The sequence below is a fragment of the Lampris incognitus genome, chromosome 16, assembly GCF_029633865.1.
Source record: "Lampris incognitus isolate fLamInc1 chromosome 16, fLamInc1.hap2, whole genome shotgun sequence".
Taxonomy (NCBI): domain Eukaryota; kingdom Metazoa; phylum Chordata; class Actinopteri; order Lampriformes; family Lampridae; genus Lampris; species Lampris incognitus.
In genome coordinates this window covers 4670880-4694362 of record NC_079226.1, presented here as the reverse complement: position 1 = coordinate 4694362, position 23483 = coordinate 4670880, and the positions used below count along the sequence as shown (strand labels likewise).

Here is a 23483-nt window from a genome sequence, read left to right as displayed (position 1 = left end):
TTGTCCCTAGGTGTGAATGTGTGTGTTGGCCCTGTGATGGCCTGGTGGCCTGTCCACGGTGTCTCCCCGCCTGCCGCCCGGTGACTGCTGGGGTAGGCTCCATGCAGCATCCCCGCGACCCTGAGAGCAGGATAAGCGGTTTGGATATGGATGGATGGATGGATATGGGCATAGGTTGTTGATTAGTCTGTACAGTAACGACGTACCTGTTGTGCATACATGCTTGCCTCCAATGTCTTGTTGTTGTTCCATTTATTTCTTCTTTTTTAACTTTTGCTGTTTGTTTTCTTTGTGTGTATGTGTGTGTGTGTGTGTGTGTGTGTGTGTGTGTGTGTGTGTGTGTATGTGCGTGCATAAGAACACACAAGAATAAAGTGGATTCTGATATCCACGCTGACCGGCGCTACTGTTTCTCTCACGCCAGTCCACTAGATGGCGGTAATACAACGTAACGTTGGAAGAAGCGCCTAAAATCTAAGAAGGAGGAAGAACGCGCAAGCGCACTCCGCAGCTTTCGACGCCGCTACTTCGGCGGTGTTGTGTTCGTAAAGCTGTCAGATTATCCAGCTTTCCCCCTCGTCTCCGCTGCTCTGCACTTATTTTCGCCGTGACTTGGAAGGAGCTCGGATTTTACCCGCCTCCGTTATTCTGACCGAGGTAAAACCGCCGGGCTAGCTAAACGATCATGTAGCTGGCTAGCTGGCTAACGCTCCACCGCTGTGTGCGCTTGTTTTACTTTACACCTCCTTAGCAAGCTGAAATTACCGCCATATGCCGCTATTAAGCTTCTCGAATTTACTATATATTTAAAAGGCTGAACTCACTTGCTATATGTAGTCTCGGGTTTTATTTTATATTTGAAAAGCTGAAATCGCTGCCATATACGACTGTATGGTGTCTTGTGTTTTACTTTATGATCGACAAGCTGTAATCACCTCCATGTGCTGCCGTGCAGTGTGGTCTCATGGTGGGTGGGTACTACCAGTAGTAACACTATGTTTTACCAGTAGTAACACTGTTTTACCAGTAGTAACACTATGTACTACCAGTAGTAACACTATGTACCACCAGTAGTAACACTATGTATTACCAGTAGTAACACTATGTACTACCAGTAGTAACACTATGTATTACCAGTAGTAACACTATGTTTTACCAGTAGTAACACTATGTATTCTAACTCCTGTCTACCTTCTCTTGGCTGTTTTTACTGACAGCTAGCTCACCTGCTATTTGTTCATATGTGATGTTGACTTGCCTTTATTTTATTTTATTATTCTGGCTCTTACAGGGAGATACAGCACTTGGACATAATCACGTCCCGTTGGAATTGACTGAAAGAGTTAAAAAGGCGTTGTGAAGACCACTGGATGCGCTGCTCTTGCTGAATGAAGTCTGGGTTGTGTTTGACCATGCACAGGACCATTAGGTTGCCATCACACACGCTTTAGCATACAAGATTACGACCAGAGTGAAGGGTGAGGCCTCTGTTAGACAAGATAGCTCTCATTGATTCCCCTGTGGTGGAGACGGGTGCAGCAGGAAGCGGAGAGGTCGTATTGACGGATATCTGTGTATTGTCAGAGGCTAAATGGGGAACAGTGCCCTCAAGTCCCACCTGGAAACCTCCCAGAAGACCGGAGTCTTCCAGCTTACTGGGAAGGGACTGCCTGAGGTAGGAAACTCACTTCCTAGATATCATGGATCAGTCGTTCTCTTTCTCACATGCACTCGTATTCTCTCCTTTTTTCTCCCTTCATCAATGCCTAACCACATCTGATTTTTCTCTATCTCTCTTCTGTTCCTTCCTTTCCATTTGTGTCAGTCACTGTCTTCTTTCAGGGTTCCCATGCAGTCCTGGGAAACCTGAAATTTTGTTGACCAGTTTTCCAGTCAAGGAAAAAAAAAACAAAACAGGAAAATGCTTGAATTGGTCAAATGACCTGGGAATGTTTTTGAGGTCATTGTAAAGTTACATTGTGAAATCATAGTTTTAGTCGCTGAGATGTGACATCAGAGTGTGAAGTCTGGGCGGTATGTTCAGTCATACAGTCCATTTAGAGACAGTTTAACCTTCCACTGATGGTTTATTCTGAATAATATGACCTTATGTCAGCAACGCCTTGCATAAGGTCATATTATCCAGGATAAAGTCATGGAAAATGTCCTGGAATAAATGTCCTTAAGAGTGGGAACCCTGTCCTTAAATGCTCTACTTGTGTTTATGGTTGAAACTCAGGTAGCAGTGGGATTATCTGTCTTTTAATCCTTTTCTAGTTTTAATAAAGAAACTGGTAGGTCTATGGGGACACTGGCGCGAGTAGGACTAGATGCTGGTCTCACACTACCTCTGATTCACTTTAATTTTTAAGTGACTGTTCAGGGGTTCATGTCTCTGTACTGCTTGAAACAGCCCACCCAGTCTAGACACCAGGGTTTAAAACAGGCTTACATTCTGATGTCATTTCTCTTATCTCTCGTTCAGCATCTCCTTCTTCTGAAGTGAGAGCTTTCCATAAAGGATTGGCAGCAAAGAGGCAAACCAAATTATGGCAACTTCTTTAAAGGGTAGTCAATAAACACTGAAATGACATTGGAGAACCTGAAACCTGCAGACATTACAGATTTAAAGAGGTTAACAGCCAGCGGTGAGATTTTGTGCTGGAAAGGATTTGTCAATTTCGGGAATGACGTCTTGATAATGTTCCAGTTCCCAGAGGAGCTGCAGAGGTTGACGGGGAACCTGCGCACGGTGGATCTGTCCGGTAATAAGATTGAGGTGCTTCCTGCTTTCATAGGACACTTTCTGCATCTGAAGAGCCTGACGCTGAACTCCAACAAGCTCAGTAAGTCTGCTGTTAACAGTACACAACAGCCTGACAGCCAACATCTGCGTTGGCACAGTCTGGCCTAGCGGATGGGAGAAACTCGTATAGTATTCTTACTGGTGGAGACCGAATCTGTTCAGACATAGCCCACCAAATGGCCCCAGTAAAAGCCTGTTTTTTCAATAATGACCCTTTGTCTGGGGGGAGTTAGCTCAGTGACTATTTTACGACACCACTGAATGGACTGTCAATGTTTCTCTTGTCTTTATAATTAAAACTAAAAATCAAAAAACACTGAAAAGTCCTGATGGAGTTTTTTTCGGGACACTTCATCATTGCGCGCTTACCCAAATAACATCATGTAACTGTGGTGTAGTGTAACTAATAAAGAATTTGTGGGGCACCCCGGTGGCTCACCTGGTAGAGCGCGTACCACATAAGGCTGAGTCCTTACCGCAGCAGCCAGGGTTCAAATCTGGCATGGGCCCTTTGCTGCATGTCATCCCCTCTGTCTCCCCTGCCTTTCCTGTCTCTCTCGACTATCACCATCAAGTAATGGTGGAAAATGAAGAAGAAAAAAGAATTTGTGACTCGATGCTTTTTTGGAAGAGCACTGTCCGCTCCGCTCAAGTCCCGCCCACCAGAACAGTAACCGGTTTCTTCAAAACCAGAAAGCTGCCCGTCTCCATTATCTAACTTTGGTACTGAGTTCAGACCAACCCGACTCCTTGAAGTAGGGTTTGGCTAGCGAGATTAGCATTAGCCTGACTTTGATTTGTTCCAAGTCCTACATGGAGGTGTGCTGTCATGCCTCTCTATGTTTTAATTTTTTTCTGTCTTTTTATGTCCCTTTCTTCCTCCACTCTTCTGTCTGAACAAATAGAAAATAAGAATTCTTAATCTTGTTTCAAATTCTGTTTTTTTTGTTAAACCACTAAACAACCAGGCTGAAAACAACCACCAGCAACCAGATAAATATGCTGGTTAATGCTTATCTGGTTATTGTTATTTAGTCTAATCTGTCAGCCGTGTTACCCGGTAACCCACCAGCACATGGAGATAAACCTCCATTCTAAAACTGCAACTCATGCCAGTACAAGTCTGTTTTAACTGTCCAGTAAGGTTTGACAGTTTTGATTGACTTGATTTGTTGCTTACTGTGACACTTGGACGTAACACAAAATATAAAAGTCCTATACAAATAATCTGAATACAACAGTCAAACAGTGATAGAAGTGCGTATATGAGTAAACTCTGCAAGTGGTTAGTATTTGGTTTCCAGTAAGAGCTGGAGTATAGAAACCTGATGACTTCAGTTCTTATTGTTGTGCTCTTGTGTCCATCTCCAGCCAGTATTCCCAGTGAGATCTGTAAATTGAAGAAACTGGAGACACTGAGTCTGAATGGGAACCAGATCCAGCAGCTGCCATCCACACTGGGCCAGCTCAAAGCCCTGCGCACACTCAGCCTGTCTGGAAACAGGCTCCGAGACTTCCCCGGTGGCCTGGGGACTCTGCGCCAGCTGGACCTGCTGGATCTGTCCAAGAACCGCATCCAGACTGTTCCCCCCGAAGTCACTGACCTGCAGGCCATTGAGATCAACCTTAACCAGAACCAGGTACCATAACCCACATGTCACCTAGTAGAATCCAACTGGACCTGACTGGTTCAGGAATTCCAAGTTAGCATTAGGAGATGATTGAGCCGAGTTGTAATGTTAACATATAACCTTCTCACGTGTTAACATGTGAACAGGCTCTACTATTCCCAAAGTTAAAACATGTGAACACGCTCTACTATTCCCAGAGTTAAAACATATGAACAGGCTCTACTATTCCCAGAGTTAAACCATGTGAACACGCTCTACTATTCCCAGAGTTAAAACATGTGAACAGGCTCTACTATTCCCAGAGTTAAACCATATGAACAGGTTCTACTATTCCCAGAGTTAAAACATTTGAACAGGCTCTACTATTCCCACAGTTAAAACATCTGAACAGGCTCTACTATTCCCAGAGTTAAAACATCTGAACAGGCTCTACTATTCCCAGAGTTAAAACATGTGAACAGGCTCTACTATTCCCGGAGTTAAACCATATGAACAGGTTCTACTATTCCCAGAGTTAAAACATATGAACAGGCTCTACTATTCCCAGAGTTAAAACATGTGAACAGGCTCTACTATTCCCAGAGTTAAACCATATGAACAGGTTCTACTATTCCCAGAGTTAAAACATGTGAACAGGCTCTACTATTCCCAGAGTTAAAACATATGAACAGGCTCTACTATTCCCAGAGTTAAACCATATGAACAGGTTCTACTGTTCCCAGAGTTAAAACATGTGAACAGGCTCTACTATTCCCAGAGTTAAAACATGTGAACAGGCTCTACTATTCCCAGAGTTAAAACACGTGAACAGGCTCTACTATTCCCGGAGTTAAAACATATGAACAGGCTCTACTATCCCCAGAGTTAAAACATATGAACAGGCTCTACTATTCCCAGAGTTAAAACATATGAACAGGCTCTACTATTCCCAGAGTTAAAACACGTGAACAGGCTCTACTATTCCCAGAGTTAAAACACGTGAACAGGCTCTACTATTCCCAGCGTTAAAACACGTGAACAGGCTCTACTATTCCCAGAGTTAAAACATGTGAACAGGCTCTACTATTCCCAGAGTTAAACCATATGAACAGGTTCTGCTATTCCCAGAGTTAAAACATATGAACAGGCTCTACTATTCCCAGAGTTAAACCATATGAACAGGCTCTACTATTCCCACAGTTAAAACATGTGAACAGGCTCTACTATTCCCGGAGTTAAAACATGTGAACAGGCTCTACTATTCCCAGAGTTAAAACATCTGAATAGGCTCTACTATTCCCAGAGTTAAAACATGTGAACAGGCTCTACTATTCCCACAGTTAAAACATGTGAACAGGCTCTACTATTCCCACAGTTAAAACATGTGAACAGGCTCTACTATTCCCGGAGTTAAAACATGTGAACAGGCTCTACTATTCCCAGAGTTAAAACATGTGAACAGGCTCTACTATTCCCAGAGTTAAAACATCTGAACAGGCTCTACTATTCCCAGAGTTAAAACATATGAAAAGGCTCTACTATTCCCGGAGTTAACACATATGAAAAGGCTCTACTATTCCCGGAGTTAAAACATCTGAACAGGCTCTACTATTCCCAGAGTTAAAACATATGAACAGGCTCTACTATTCCCAGAGTTAAAACATGTGAACAGGCTCTACTATTCCCAGAGTTAAAACATGTGAACAGGCTCTACTATTCCCAGAGTTAAAACATGTGAACAGGCTCTACTATTCCCAGAGTTAAACCATATGAACAGGTTCTACTATTCCCAGAGTTAAAACATTTGAACAGGCTCTACTATTCCCAGAGTTAAAACATGTGAACAGGCTCTACTATTCCCAGAGTTAAAACATGTGAACAGGCTCTACTATTCCCAGAGTTAAAACATGTTAACAGGCTCTACTATACCCAGAGTTAAAACATGTGAACAGGCTCTACTATTCCCAGAGTTAAAACATGTGAACAGGCTCTACTATTCCCAGAGTTAAAATATGTGAACAGGCTCTACTATTCCCAGAGTTAAACCATATGAACAGGTTCTACTATTCCCAGAGTTAAAACATTTGAACAGGCTCTACTATTCCCACAGTTAAAACATCTGAACAGGCTCTACTATTCCCAGAGTTAGAACATCTGAACAGGCTCTACTATTCCCAGAGTTAAAACATGTGAACAGGCTCTACTATTCCCGGAGTTAAACCATATGAACAGGTTCTACAATTCCCAGAGTTAAAACATATGAACAGGCTCTACTATTCCCAGAGTTAAACCATATGAACAGGTTCTACTATTCCCAGAGTTAAAACATATGAACAGGCTCTACTATTCCCAGAGTTAAAACATATGAACAGGCTCTACTATTCCCAGAGTTAAACCATATGAACAGGTTCTACTATTCCCAGAGTTAAAACGTGAACAGGCTCTACTATTCCCGGAGTTAAACCATATGAACAGGTTCTACTGTTCCCAGAGTTAAAACATGTGAACAGGCTCTACTATTCCCAGAGTTAAAACATGTGAACAGGCTCTACTATTCCCAGAGTTATAACATATGAACAGGCTCTACTATTCCCACAGTTAAAACATGTGAACAGGATCTACTATTCCCGGAGTTAAAACATGTGAACAGGCTCTACTATTCCCAGAGTTAAAACGTGAACAGGCTCTACTATCCCCAGAGTTAAAACATGTGAACAGGCTCTACTATTCCCAGAGTTAAAACATGTGAACAGGCTCTACTATTCCCAGAGTTAAAACACGTGAACAGGCTCTACTATTCCCAGAGTTAAAACATTTGAACAGGCTCTACTATTCCCACAGTTAAAACATCTGAACAGGCTCTACTATTCCCAGAGTTAAACCATATGAACAGGTTCTACTATTCCCAGAGTTAAAACATATGAACAGGCTCTACTATTCCCAGAGTTAAAACATATGAACAGGCTCTACTATTCCCGGAGTTAAACCATATGAACAGGTTCTACTGTTCCCAGAGTTAAAACAAGTGAACAGGCTCTACTTTTCCCAGAGTTAAAACATATGAACAAGTTCTACTATTCCCAGAGTTAAAACATATGAACAGGCTCTACTATTCCCAGAGTTAAAACATATGAACAGGCTCTACTATTCCCGGAGTTAAACCATATGAACAGGTTCTACTGTTCCCAGAGTTAAAACATGTGAACAGGCTCTACTATTCCCAGAGTTAAAACATGTGAACAGGCTCTACTATTCCCAGAGTTAAAACATATGAACAGGCTCTACTATTCCCACAGTTAAAACATGTGAACAGGATCTACTATTCCCGGAGTTAAAACATGTGAACAGGCTCTACTATTCCCAGGGTTAAAACGTGAACAGGCTCTACTATTCCCAGAGTTAAAACATGTGAACAGGCTCTACTATTCCCACAGTTAAAACATGTGAACAGGCTCTACTATTCCCAGAGTTAAAACACGTGAACAGGCTCTACTATTCCCAGAGTTAAAACATGTGAACAGGCTCTACTATTCCCAGAGATAAAACATATGAACAGGCTCTACTATCCCCAGAGTTAAAACATATGAACAGGCTCTACTATTCCCAGAGTTAAAACATATGAACAGGCTCTACTATTCCCAGAGTTAAAACACGTGAACAGGCTCTACTATTCCCAGAGTTAAAACACGTGAACAGGCTCTACTATTCCCAGAGTTAAAACATTTGAACAGGCTCTACTATTCCCACAGTTAAAACATCTGAACAGGCTCTACTATTCCCAGAGTTAAACCATATGAACAGGTTCTACTATTCCCAGAGTTAAAACATATGAACAGGCTCTACTATTCCCAGAGTTAAAACATATGAACAGGCTCTACTATTCCCGGAGTTAAACCATATGAACAGGTTCTACTGTTCCCAGAGTTAAAACAAGTGAACAGGCTCTACTATTCCCAGAGTTAAAACATATGAACAAGTTCTACTATTCCCAGAGTTAAAACATATGAACAGGCTCTACTATTCCCAGAGTTAAAACATATGAACAGGCTCTACTATTCCCGGAGTTAAACCATATGAACAGGTTCTACTGTTCCCAGAGTTAAAACATGTGAACAGGCTCTACTATTCCCACAGTTAAAACATGTGAACAGGCTCTACTATTCCCAGAGTTAAAACACGTGAACAGGCTCTACTATTCCCAGAGTTAAAACATGTGAACAGGCTCTACTATTCCCAGAGATAAAACATATGAACAGGCTCTACTATCCCCAGAGTTAAAACATATGAACAGGCTCTACTATTCCCAGAGTTAAAACATATGAACAGGCTCTACTATTCCCAGAGTTAAAACACGTGAACAGGCTCTACTATTCCCAGAGTTAAAACACGTGAACAGGCTCTACTATTCCCAGAGTTAAAACATATGAACAGGCTCTACTATTCCCAGAGTTAAAACATATGAACAGGCTCTACTATTCCCAGAGTTAAAACACGTGAACAGGCTCTACTATTCCCAGAGTTAAAACATGTGAACAGGCTCTACTATCCCCAGAGTTAAAACCGAATGTTAGTTTGAACAAAGTAAGAATTGCCCCAACTCTAACCACTTTTCAAGCTAGGCTAAAAACCTTCATGCTATTACCTTAAACTGAATCTTCAGCCTACTGAGCTACACTTTTGACAATTTTTCACTTTGGTCCTACAACCCTTTTTATTCAATTTGTTATCCTTTGTTTTTCTTTTTATCTTACTCTGTAGCTCTTATGTAGTCTTTTTATGCCTTTATGTAAAGCGTGTTGAATTGCCTTCGTGTGAATGTTCTATTATAAAAAACTGTCTTTGCTGTCCTGAAAATTATACTCCTCTCCTCTCCTCCCCTCCTTCCCTGTTTGTCCTGCTGTACTATATCTGCCTCCAGATCTCGGTGTTGTCAGCAGAGGTGTCTCGGTGTCCCAGACTGAAGGTTCTGCGTCTGGAGGAGAACTGTTTGGAGCTGTCCTCCATCCCCGTCTCCATCCTCTCCGACTCCCAGGTCTCCCTGCTGTCTGTAGAGGGAAACCTGTTCGAGGTCAAGATGATGCGAGATCTGGAAGGCTATGACAAGGTCAGCCATCCCAGACAGAACTCCCAGTGCATGCTGGGATGTGAACCCTAGCTGAATATAGTGTACATGTATACTATAAACAGGGCTCTCTCAAACCAAGCCACCGATATACTAATACTTATTTTACAATGCCTCATTATTATCACAACACTATAGACACAAAGATGGTTTTTACCCCCAGGCGGCGGTCAAAATAATGAACAGTAAGCGCCTTACCGAACTTCAGTGATTTATCTTTTTGTGGGATGTATTTATTGTTTTTATTTCCTTATACATAGTTCCCCCCCCCCTTTTCTCCCCAATTGTATCTGGCCCATTACCCCACTCTTCCAAGCCGTTCCGGTTGCTGCTCCACCCCCTCTGCTGATCTGGGGAGGGCTGCAGACTACCACATGCCTCCTCCGATATATGTGGTGTCGCCAGCCGCTTCTTTTCACCTGACAGTGAAGAGTTTCACCAGGGGGACGTAGCGTCTGGGAGGACCACGCCACCCCCCCCCCCCCGAACAGGTGCCCCGACTGACCAGAGGAGGCGCTAGTGCAGCAACCAGGACACATACCCACATCCGGCTTCCCACCTGCAGACACAGCCATTTGTGTCTGTAGGGACGCCCGACCAAGCCGGAAGTAACACGGGGATTCGAACCGCAGATCCTCGTGTTGGTAGGCAATGGAATAAGTGGTTTATCCTTTTGTGGGATTGCTTATTTATTGTTTTTATTTCCTCATACATAGTTTAAGGGCTGAGGGAGCCAGGGCATAATGCATTTCATTGCATTTGAAGGTACATGGAACTTTTTTCTAGGTATATGACAAAGTGAAACTTGAACAGAAGAAAATGACCAGCTTGTTGTCCAGACAACAGCACACAAGCTAAATTAAATAAGATGTTGCTCCTCTGGATGGAATCTGGTTGCTTGTTTCATGAAAGGCACATCGCATTTTGCATCCTAAAGTGTACAGACATGTACAGAAGACTTGACAGTCACCAGAACCTTTTCCTCTAGTTCATGAACCAACTATTCATTCTGTTCTCATGTGTTTTCTTGACTTTCTACTTCTGACGAGTTGGAGAACAGAGGAGGCATTGTGTGTCTAGACCCATGTAGATGTGCTGGGTGTCGGTCACTGTGATCAGACGATAAATGCAACTGATGTTCAGTTTACACTGCTGTGTCGATGTGTCTTAAACACCTTCTCTTTCCTCAATGCAGTACATGGAGCGCTTCACCGCCACCAAGAAGAAATTCACCTGAAAATGCAAAAGGTTGACCTCGGAGCGCCACCTGGAGTTTGTACTCTTAACTACGGTCAAGACTGCGGTAGTCAGATGAGCATGCTAACACGAAAGCTTCATAACCTCAGCAGCAGCTTCCACAGTTCAGCGAGAGACGAGAAACTGTTTTAGTCTGACAGATGGAGGAATTCAGCTTTCAGTAAACTGTATTTACACATTAAACACTATGAATTAACAGGCTGGTGATGAAACACTGCTCAGGACCAACACGTTGAACCACAACACAGTTTTTATTCTTAAAAGGACTACAAGTTTTTTACCAGAACACAACTTTTCTCCATCCAGGAAATGAACTTTCTAGTCATTAAAACTACAAAGTCTTTTGCTGGATGTTGCTGGACGAGTAGTTCAGCTTAGAGGTCCGTGCTCCCAGAATGCTTCCGTTTGGTTTCCTTTCTTTCCGTTGGTGCGTTCAGTTCATCGTAGAGTATCTTAACTTGAGCACAATTCTTTTTGTCCATGTCACTTTAACCTGATTTTGAACTCTCCTGCTCAGAGTCCTGCTGCGTTTGTGATGACGGAGGTAAACTGAATGTCTGAAGGAGCGTTCATAATGTCATGTCTTAATGTACAGTTACGTGATGGTGCAAATGATACACAGAAAATATACAACCAGAGTTTAAGATGAGAACATTTCTATTAAATCTTATATTGAAGGAGTCATTTAGTGCAATGTCTTGTTTTACCAAGTGTTTGGCATTATTTTATTTTTAAAAGATCCTTCCACAGGCGCTCTACATCATGATTCTGAATATTGTTGCATTTATTTATGATTTGGTTTCATCCGTGTTCAATTTGTTTTCTGATGTTATGATTAATATAATGAGCCGGCAGCACTTGTTTAGCATGTAGCTTATTTTCTTTAAGAACCCCCCCCCCCCCCGCTTTTTTCTCCCTGATTGTATCCGGCCAATCTTCCGAGCCTTCCCGGTCGCTGGTCCACCCCCTCTGCTGATCCAGGGAGGGCTGCAGACTACCACATGTCTCCTCTGATACATGTGGAGTCACCAGCTGCCTCTTTTCACCTGACAGTGAGGAGTTTCACCAGGGGGATGTAGCGTGTGGGAGGATCACACTTTTACCCCAGTTCCCCCAACCCCTCCGAACAGGCGTCCCAACCGGCCAGAGGAGGCGCTAGTGCAGCAACGAGGACATATACCCACATCCAGCTTCCCACCTGCAGACACGGCCAATTGTGTCTGTAGGGACGCCCGACCAAGCCGGAGGCAACATGGGGATTCGAACCGAGATCCCCGTGTTGGTAGGCAACGGAATAGACTGCTATGCTATCCGCACTTTCCCAGCATGTAGCTTATTTATCCATCTGCTGACATCACTGCTTCAGTAGATTTCTTAAGTCACGATGCCATCACTTTGTGTCGCTTAACACAACCAGATCCATCTGGTTTTTCCTGTATGGGGGATGAATAGGACTTCAGGATCCTATCACTCTTAAGTATGTTGAATATTGTTGGTAGAGATGACTCATGCTACTGCTATTATTTTTAACAACTTAAAATTAAAAAAAAAGTCATTGTGACGCTTCAATCCTGGTGTGGATGTGTTTCCTTTGACAGCCAGACCTGACTCAGTAAACTGGACAGAACTGTTTTACTCGTCCAGATACGTGATGGTCTGAAGTGATGTGGGCGTGACGGCACGGAACATGGCAAGTGACACTAATGAAACAGTACAACTTAACCTAAACTAGTTGATGCTAGTGATTTTTACATTTTAGTTATACTAAACTAGCTATGCTAAGCTACCTGATGCTTGTGCTAAGCTAGCTAAGTTAGGTGATATTTGTGAATTTTAAATTTAATTCATGCTAAGCTAACTTTTAATTTAATGCAGTTTAAAAACCCATTAGAATTCCTCACTTCGGTGTACTCGAAGACAAGTTAGTTAAATAAGAGAAATAGCCAGAGGGGGGTCTTTTACAGCCCTTTGCCGTTTCCCATCAAGTCTCAATACAGATGGATCCAGTTAGAGGTCTGCATTACTTTACGGATTATAAAGATAGATTAACAAATCTGTTTTCCTGATTGGTTCATCTGTTTTCGTCCAAGCAACACTGACCGACGGGTAAAATCAGTTTGATAACGTTAGCCACTGAGAACTTGCATTTGAGCGGCCGGCATGTGAAGACCTTGCTCATAGGCACTGTGGCAGTAACTGTTCAGAGAGCGGAAAAAAGTACATCAAAAAGATTGTTGATGTGCTTTTCCCTCCCAGATGGCCCAGAATTTAAACTGGCAACCTTTCAATCCATTTGTCTTATCAGGGCTGATAACTGCTGGAGAAATGTCTTGTCGATTCTTGGAAATCTGATCACATGAAACACTTTTACACATTTATTTCACATCGGTAATGGGATCAGCTGTCAGTAGTTGAGTAAGCAAAACTGCAAGAGCAGGAAATGGAGGCCTAAGTGGCAACACAACAAGCCCTTATATGTGATTCTGAAATAAAATAATGTATGAGTTAAGACAAAAGGTGCCACTTTTCCCAATGAACTATGCTTTTTGAACATGGTTTGTAGTCTTGGCTACTCTTGTTGTGCATGTTCTGCGTGTGGTACTTGACCTGTGGACCTTTGACTTTGAGGAAATTTGGTAAAGTGGACCCCTAAGACTTCTGCTTGAGTACCCCTATCATAGACCAACAACACATTTTGAGAACACTGACCATCCAGTGTAATATATTGCAAAAACAAAGTGTATTTATTTTGGGGGTGGTGCAAGTGAAGATAGTGTAGTGCAAGTGAAATGTTTGTGGCTGCAGGAGTCAGTACCTTTCAGGCAGTTCTAAGAAATCTCATGTATAAATGTATTTGCCGGCTCAATGACTCTGATAATGTAATCATCAAGGGTTTAACTAACATAAGATTCAGTGCCACGCTACCAATCCCGGCAGTGGGACCACTGGTAAAGCTGCCGTCTTATAAGACACTGATTTGTTCCTTTTATGTTCTTTTATTGTGTTTACTTTATGTATTGTATTTTTTTCCCTTTTCTTTCTCACCTTGTCTTTGTCCGTTATGGACCCTGAGTCTGCAATAAAGTTTTGAATTGAATTGAATGAGGGGGGGGGCACGGTGGCCGATCCGATCACCCAAAACGCATTTTAACGCCAGGTGTGAACAGGCAGTGGCGTCGTAGTGGGGAGAGGACCAACCGGGCCCGGGGGGGGGGGCTCGGGAAGCCTGGAATTAAAAGTTTGTTTTGGTTTGCAAATGTTTATTTCTAATTAGTGCCACAACGTCAGCTAAAATTGGCTCAATACATCGGTTGAGGGACTTAAAGAAAATGGTGGAGGCTCTCTGAGGCCCCTCGCACCCCTTACAAATGGTGCAAAATGGTTTAGTCCGCCCCTCAGGAGCATCTCTCAACGCAGCTCATCTAGTCCTGTCGCGAGTGACTGCTGATACAAGCACAAGCAGTCATGCCTTTCCCACAGAAAGCAAAGTTTGGGTTCCAGAAAAGAAAATAAAAATAGGAAAGGGGAGAAGGCAAAATGAGGGAAAACAACTGTTGAGTAATTTCTTCCAAAAGAAAGGCGAGCAAGGAGCTTCTAAAAGAAAGGTGGCTTGCTACTACCACAGCTAGGTAGCAGCTAGCTAGTTAACTTAACTCCTACTACATGAACACAGTAGGAGTTAGCTAGCTAGCTAGCTAGCTAGTACTGTAACACACGCATCACACATGTATCAGCATCATAGCTGATAAATGTGTGCGTCATATGAAATTATATGTATGAGCATTACCTAGCTTAATATGAAACACATGGCCCTGAGTTTCAGCAACAGCCACAGGGTGTGGAGCAGCAGCAGCAGCAGGTCCCTCAGCTCCTGATGATCATGTTACTAAGGATGTGAGACAAGGTGAGCTCATATAGTCACACTGACAACTAAAAGCCATTCCAAGCAAGCATTTGTTAATTAACATAGATTGTGATTGTAAATAACACACAGTACGCTATAACTCAAAAAAGTGACGCGTGAGAGACAAGGGGGCCCACAGAGACTGCTTATGTGTAGGGCCCAGAACTGTGTGCTACGCCCCTGTGAACAGGTCCGTGGTAGTGTGACAGGCTGGCCGCCGCTCAGTGTAGCGCGCACCGCACCAAGAGCCGAGCAGCTGCTGTCAGTCAGACGCTCCGAGTCCGCTGGAGCTTGTGCGGGTCCGTAGAGGCGCACCACCCGCCCATGGCCCGTTATAGAGGCTGCTGCCTGGTAACGGTGTTGTAGCTGGGCGGGCTAGCGGTTCCAGTACGAGAGGCTCTCCTCTGTCTGTGTGTGTGTGTACGTTGCCGTTTATCGTGTCTCCGGTTAACTTTATCATGTTGGCAAGCTAACAGGCTAACAAGCTAACAGGCTAACGGCGTAATGACCGTTGGATACACACCTGTCGGGCCGGGAGCTGGTGCGTTTGAGTGTGCGGTTTTTTTTAAACAAACCTGACGCCGCCTTTGTGGAAAACATATTTTTTTGCGCTCTTCCCGCTTCATTCCCAAGGGCCTTTTCCCTCTCAGCTCTACCTTCTCCCTTCCGCCCTTCATTACTCACCTTCCCCCGCGTACGGAACGGCGCCGCAGGACCGGACATTTTCCCAGACGAGGCGTCGACGCGGGACGTTACGTGTTGGACCAATCGGGTGTGGCGATAGGTATGGACCGTACCAAGCGCAGGGAAAGGGAGGGGGGGCCGCATGCCTACAGAGCCGAATGGATGCGGCTGTCCCGCCTTGTTTCTGTTATGAGTTACCTTAATCATTTGTCGTTTTGGCACCGGCTGCCACCCTGGGCCAATCAGCAGGCAGGCCACCTGGACCCCCGTCCGGGTGCCCCCGGTGGCCTGCCTGGGCTGGGCATGCTTTCAGGGATGAAGAGAAAAGAACCGGAGTCTGGGAATTTGTCCATCAAGGGAATTGTAATATATCGTAACGCGCATGGATAAATCTGCAATATGATGCGGTGGAAGCCATGTCTAGTCAGTCAGCGACGTTTTTTATTCTGTGGTCTCAATACAAACACAGGAACACAACAGCAAAGTTACAGCGCCGCCTAGCGGTCACACTGAGTAATGCACTTATTCAAAGACCCTGCAGGAATGTTATTTGATGTGTTGCTCACGGGAGGAAATGCAACAAGAAAGGAAATGAAACTATTGTGGAGGAAGTTTGCACGTGTAGTGAATTAAAGTTAGTCTGGCAGATTTAAGTGGGTGGAAATAAGTGTTAAATTTTCCAACACTTGTTTTTGTGTGCAAAGCTTTAAGACATTTCGTGTTACTATATGAGTACATGGTTTGGGCTTTTGACCGACTCAAAGTTGAATCAGTTCATCTGGACACGACGTTTATTGACAGAAGTGCTTCGTCATCATCTAGGTGGCCTCCTCACCTGACTGCAGGTGTCCCACCCACCCTTATAAACAACACGCGGCATACCCACCCAAACCAACAACCGGTATCATATGCACATACACTACCGTTCAAAAGTTTGGGATCACCCAAACAATTTTGTGTTTTCCATGAAAAGTCACACTTATTCACCACCATATGTTGTGAAATGAATAGAAAATAGAGTCAAGACATTGACAAGGTTAGAAATAATGATTTGTATTTGAAATAAGATTTTTTTTACATCAAACTTTGCTTTCGTCAAAGAATCCTCCATTTGCAGCAATTACAGCATTGCAGACCTTTGGCATTCTAGCTGTTAATTTGTTGAGGTAATCTGGAGAAATTGCACCCCACGCTTCCAGAAGCAGCTCCCACAAGTTGGATTGGTTGGATGGGCACTTCTTTGAGCAGATTGAGTTTCTGGAGCATCACATTTGTGGGGTCAATTAAACGCTCAAAATGGCCAGAAAAAGAGAACTTTCATCTGAAACTCGACAGTCTATTCTTGTTCTTAGAAATGAAGGCTATTCCATGCGAGAAATTGCAAAGAAATTGAAGATTTCCTACACCGGTGTGTACTACTCCCTTCAGAGGACAGCACAAACAGGCTCTAACCAGAGTAGAAAAAGAAGTGGGAGGCCGCGTTGCACAACTGAGCAAGAAGATAAGTACATTAGAGTCTCTAGTTTGAGAAACAGACGCCTCACAGGTCCCCAACTGGCATCTTCATTAAATAGTACCTGTTAGAGCCTGTTTGTGCTGTCCTCTGAAGGGAGTAGTACACACCGGTGTAGGAAATCTTCAATTTCTTAGCAATTTCTCGCATGGAATAGCCTTCATTTCTAAGAACAAGAATAGACTGTCGAGTTTCAGATGAAAGTTCTCTTTTTCTGGCCATTTTGAGCGTTTAATTGACCCCACAAATGTGATGCTCCAGAAACTCAATCTGCTCAAAGAAGTGCCCATCCAACCAATCCAACTTGTGGGAGCTGCTTCTGGAAGCGTGGGGTGCAATTTCTCCAGATTACCTCAACAAATTAACAGCTAGAATGCCAAAGGTCTGCAATGCTGTAATTGCTGCAAATGGAGGATTCTTTAACGAAAGCAAAGTTTGATGTAAAAAAAATCTTATTTCAAATAAAAATCATTATTTCTAACCTTGTCAATGTCTTGACTCTATTTTCTATTCATTTCACAACATATGGTGGTGAATAAGTGTGACTTTTCATGGAAAACACGAAATTGTTTGGGTGATCCCAAACTTTTGAACGGTAGTGTATGGCTGTGACCATTAACCAGAGTTTCAATGGCCATGTGTACTGTTCACAGAGGACTGGGGAATGTTTGAAATCACAGCATTGTAAGATGGCGACAGGTGTACTCTAAGCCCCCCCACCCCCACCCCGGTCCAGGGATGGTCGTTCCCTCTTCACCTCTGGGACTCCCGGACATATAAACCTTCACATGACTTACATGTGTAATAACCATCCTGTCAGATCAGGACATATAAACCTTCACATGACTTACATGTGTAATAACCATCCTGTCAGATGAGGACATATAAACCTTCACATGACTTACATGTGTAATAACCATCCTGTCAGATCAGGACATATAAACCTTCACATGACTTACATGTGTAATAACCATCCTGTCAGGTCAGGACATATAAACCTTCACATGACTTACATGTGTAATAACCATCCTGTCAGATGAGGACATATAAACCTTCACATGACTTACATGTGTAATAACCATCCTGTCAGATCAGGACATGTAAACCTTCACATGACTTACATGTGTAATAATCATCCTGTCAGATCAGGACATATAAACCTTCACATGACTTACATGTTTAATAACCATCCTGTCAGATGAGGACATATAAACCTTCACATGACTTACATGTGTAATAACCATCCTGTCAGATCAGGACATATACACCTTCACATGACTTACATGTGTAATAACCATCCTGTCAGATGAGGACATATAAACCTTCACATGACTTACATGTGTAATAACCATCCTGTCAGATGAGGACATATAAACCTTCACATGACTTACATGTGTAATAACCATCCTGTCAGGTCAGGACATATAAACCTTCACATGACTTACATGTGTAATAACCATCCTGTCAGATGAGGACATATAAACCTTCACATGACTTACATGTGTAATAACCATCCTGTCAGATCAGGACATGTAAACCTTCACATGACTTACATGTGTAATAACCATCCTTTCAGATCAGGACATAAGCCTTCACATGACTTACATGTGTAATAACCATCCTGTCAGATGAGGACATATAAACCTTCACATGACTTACATGTGTAATAACCATCCTGTCAGATCAGGACATGTAAACCTTCACATGACTTACATGTGTAATAATCATCCTGTCAGATCAGGACATATAAACCTTCACATGACTTACATGTTTAATAACCATCCTGTCAGATGAGGACATATAAACCTTCACATGACTTACATGTGTAATAACCATCCTGTCAGATCAGGACATATACACCTTCACATGACTTACATGTGTAATAACCATCCTGTCAGATGAGGACATATAAACCTTCACATGACTTACATGTGTAATAACCATCCTGTCAGATGAGGACATATAAACCTTCACATGACTTACATGTGTAATAACCATCCTGTCAGGTCAGGACATATAAACCTTCACATGACTTACATGTGTAATAACCATCCTGTCAGATGAGGACATATAAACCTTCACATGACTTACATGTGTAATAACCATCCTGTCAGATCAGGACATGTAAACCTTCACATGACTTACATGTGTAATAACCATCCTTTCAGATCAGGACATATAAACCTTCACATGACTTACATGTGTAATAACCATCCTGTCAGATGAGGACATATAAACCTTCACATGACTTACATGTGTAATAACCATCCTGTCAGATCAGGACATATAAACCTTCACGTGACTTACATGTGTAATAACCATCCTGTCAGATGAGGACATATAAACCTTCACGTGACTTACATGTGTAATAACCATCCTATCAGATGAGGACATATAAACCTTCACGTGACTTACATGTGTAATAACCATCCTGTCAGATGAGGACATATAAACCTTCACGTGACTTACATGTGTAATAACCATCCTATCAGATGAGGACATATAAACCTTCACGTGACTTACATGTGTAATAACCATCCTGTCAGATCAGGACATATAAACCTTCACATGACTTACATGTGTAATAACCATCCTGTCAGATCAGGGCATATAAACCTTCACATGACTTACATGTGTAATAACCATCCTGTCAGATCAGGACATGTAAACCTTCACATGACTTACATGTGTAATAACCATCCTTTCAGATCAGGACATATAAACCTTCACATGACTTACATGTGTAATAACCATCCTGTCAGATCAGGACATGTAAACCTTCACATGACTTACATGTGTAATAATCATCCTGTCAGATCAGGACATATAAACCTTCACATGACTTACATGTTTAATAACCATCCTGTCAGATGAGGACATATAAACCTTCACATGACTTACATGTGTAATAACCATCCTGTCAGATCAGGACATATACACCTTCACATGACTTACATGTGTAATAACCATCCTGTCAGATGAGGACATATAAACCTTCACATGACTTACATGTGTAATAACCATCCTGTCAGATGAGGACATATAAACCTTCACATGACTTACATGTGTAATAACCATCCTGTCAGGTCAGGACATATAAACCTTCACATGACTTACATGTGTAATAACCATCCTGTCAGATGAGGACATATAAACCTTCACATGACTTACATGTGTAATAACCATCCTGTCAGATCAGGACATGTAAACCTTCACATGACTTACATGTGTAATAACCATCCTTTCAGATCAGGACATATAAACCTTCACATGACTTACATGTGTAATAACCATCCTGTCAGATGAGGACATATAAACCTTCACATGACTTACATGTGTAATAACCATCCTGTCAGATCAGGACATATAAACCTTCACATGACTTACATGTGTAATAACCATCCTGTCAGATGACGACATATAAACCTTCACGTGACTTACATGTGTAATAACCATCCTATCAGATGAGGACATATAAACCTTCACGTGACTTACATGTGTAATAACCATCCTGTCAGATGAGGACATATAAACCTTCACGTGACTTACATGTGTAATAACCATCCTGTCAGATCAGGACATATAAACCTTCACATGACTTACATGTGTAATAACCATCCTGTCAGGTCAGGACATATAAACCTTCACATGACTTACATGTGTAATAACCATCCTGTCAGATGAGGACATATAAACCTTCACATGACTTACATGTGTAATAACCATCCTGTCAGATCAGGACATGTAAACCTTCACATGACTTACATGTGTAATAACCATCCTTTCAGATCAGGACATATACACCTTCACATGACTTACATGTGTAATAACCATCCTGTCAGATGAGGACATATAAACCTTCACATGACTTACATGTGTAATAACCATCCTGTCAGATCAGGACATATAAACCTTCACGTGACTTACATGTGTAATAACCATCCTGTCAGATGAGGACATATAAACCTTCACGTGACTTACATGTGTAATAACCATCCTATCAGATGAGGACATATAAACCTTCACGTGACTTACATGTGTAATAACCATCCTGTCAGATGAGGACATATAAACCTTCACGTGACTTACATGTGTAATAACCATCCTATCAGATGAGGACATATAAACCTTCACATGACTTACATGTGTAATAACCATCCTATCAGATGAGGACATATAAACCTTCACATGACTTACATGTGTAATAACCATCCTGTCAGATAAGGACATATACACCTTCACATGACTTACATGTGTAATAACCATCCTGTCAGATGAGGACATATAAACCTTCACATGACTTACACCACCGTTCAAAAGTTTGGGATCACCCAAACAATTTCGTGTTTTCCATGAAAAGTCACACTTATTCACCACCATATGTTGTGAAATGAATAGAAAATAGAGTCAAGACATTGACAAGGTTAGAAATAATGATTTGTATTTGAAATAAGATTTTTTTTACATCAAACTTTGCTTTCGTCAAAGAATCCTCCATTTGCAGCAATTACAGCATTGCAGACCTTTGGCATTCTAGCTGTTAATTTGTTGAGGTAATCTGGAGAAATTGCACCCCACGCTTCCAGAAGCAGCTCCCACAAGTTGGATTAGTTGGATGGGCACTTCTTTGAGCAGATTGAGTTTCTGGAGCATCACATTTGTGGGGTCAATTAAACGCTCAAAATGGCCAGAAAAAGAGAACTTTCATCTGAAACTCGACAGTCTATTCTTGTTCTTAGAAATGAAGGCTATTCCATGCGAGAAATTGCTAAGAAATTGAAGATTTCCTACACCGGTGTGTACTACTCCCTTTAGAGGACAGCACAAGCAGGCTCTAACAGGTACTATTTAATGAAGATGCCAGTTGGGGACCTGTGAGGCGTCTGTTTCTCATACTAGAGACTCTAATGTACTTATCTTCTTGCTCAGTTGTGCAACGCGGCCTCCCACTTCTTTTTCTACTCTGGTTAGAGCCTGTTTGTGCTGTCCTCTGAAGGGAGTAGTACACACCGGTGTAGGAAATCTTCAATTTCTTAGCAATTTCTCGCATGGAATAGCCTTCATTTCTAAGAACAAGAATAGACTGTCGAGTTTCAGATGAAAGTTCTCTTTTTCTGGCCATTTTGAGCGTTTAATTGACCCCACAAATGTGATGCTCCAGAAACTCAATCTGCTCAAAGAAGTGCCCATCCAACCAATCCAACTTTTGGGAGCTGCTTCTGGAAGCGTGGGGTGCAATTTCTCCAGATTACCTCAACAAATTAACAGCTAGAATGCCAAAGGTCTGCAATGCTGTAATTGCTGCAAATGGAGGATTCTTTGACGAAAGCAAAGTTTGATGTAAAAAAAATCTTATTTCAAATACAAATCATTATTTCTAACCTTGTCAATGTCTTGACTCTATTTTCTATTCATTTCACAACATATGGTGGTGAATAAGTGTGACTTTTCATGGAAAACACAAAATTGTTTGGGTGATCCCAAACTTTTGAACGGTAGTGTACATGTGTAATAACCATCCTGTCAGATGAGGACATATAAACCTTCACATGACTTACATGTGTAATAACCATCCTGTCAGGTCAGGACATATAAACCTTCACATGACTTACATGTGTAATAACCATCCTGTCAGATCAGGACATGTAAACCTTCACATGACTTACATGTGTAATAACCATCCTTTCAGATCAGGACATATAAACCTTCACATGACTTACATGTGTAATAACCATCCTGTCAGATGAGGACATATAAACCTTCACATGACTTACATGTGTAATAACCATCCTGTCAGATCAGGACATATAAACCTTCACATGACTTACATGTGTAATAACCGTCCTGTCAGATGAGGACATATAAACCTTCACGTGACTTACATGTGTAATAACCATCCTATCAGATGAGGACATATAAACCTTCACGTGACTTACATGTGTAATAACCATCCTGTCAGATGAGGACATATAAACCTTCACGTGACTTACATGTGTAATAACCATCCTGTCAGATCAGGACATGTAAACCTTCACATGACTTACATGTGTAATAACCATCCTTTCAGATCAGGACATATAAACCTTCACATGACTTACATGTGTAATAACCATCCTGTCAGATCAGGACATATAAACCTTCACATGACTTACATGTGTAATAACCATCCTGTCAGATGAGGACATATAAACCTTCACATGACTTACATGTGTAATAACCATCCTGTCAGATCAGGACATGTAAACCTTCACATGACTTACATGTGTAATAACCATCTTTTCAGATCAGGACATATAAACCTTCACATGACTTACATGTGTAATAACCATCCTGTCAGATGAGGACATATAAACCTTCACATGACTTACATGTGTAATAACCATCCTGTCAGATCAGGACATATAAACCTTCACATGACTTACATGTGTAATAACCATCCTGTCAGATCAGGACATATAAACCTTCACATCACATTTGTGCACATGAAAAAGTCACGCTTCTGCCATGGCTGCTCACGTGCCTCTGGCACTTCTCATTTCCATGGCAACCACGTTGTTGTTTGAAAAGTCGGTGTTGATCTAAAATGC

General features: G+C 42.1%; 1 protein-coding gene across 2 annotated transcripts; it reads left to right on the top strand.

Moving 5' to 3' along the window:
* The first annotated feature begins 518 nt into the window (after positions 1-518).
* lrrc57 (leucine rich repeat containing 57) lies at positions 519-12257 on the top strand. 2 transcript variants are annotated; one of them, XM_056296190.1, is made up of 7 exons: positions 519-657; positions 1292-1478; positions 1585-1675; positions 2711-2846; positions 4178-4446; positions 9335-9520; positions 10734-12257. In XM_056296190.1, exons 3-7 carry the CDS (start codon positions 1592-1594, stop codon positions 10773-10775), a joined length of 717 nt encoding a protein of 238 aa, XP_056152165.1. In that variant the 5' UTR covers positions 519-657; positions 1292-1478; positions 1585-1591; the 3' UTR covers positions 10776-12257. The 2 variants fall into 2 exon arrangements, with proteins under 2 accessions (XP_056152165.1, XP_056152164.1); XM_056296189.1 differs by having other exon boundaries at positions 1292-1675.
* The last annotated feature ends 11226 nt before the right edge of the window (positions 12258-23483 follow it).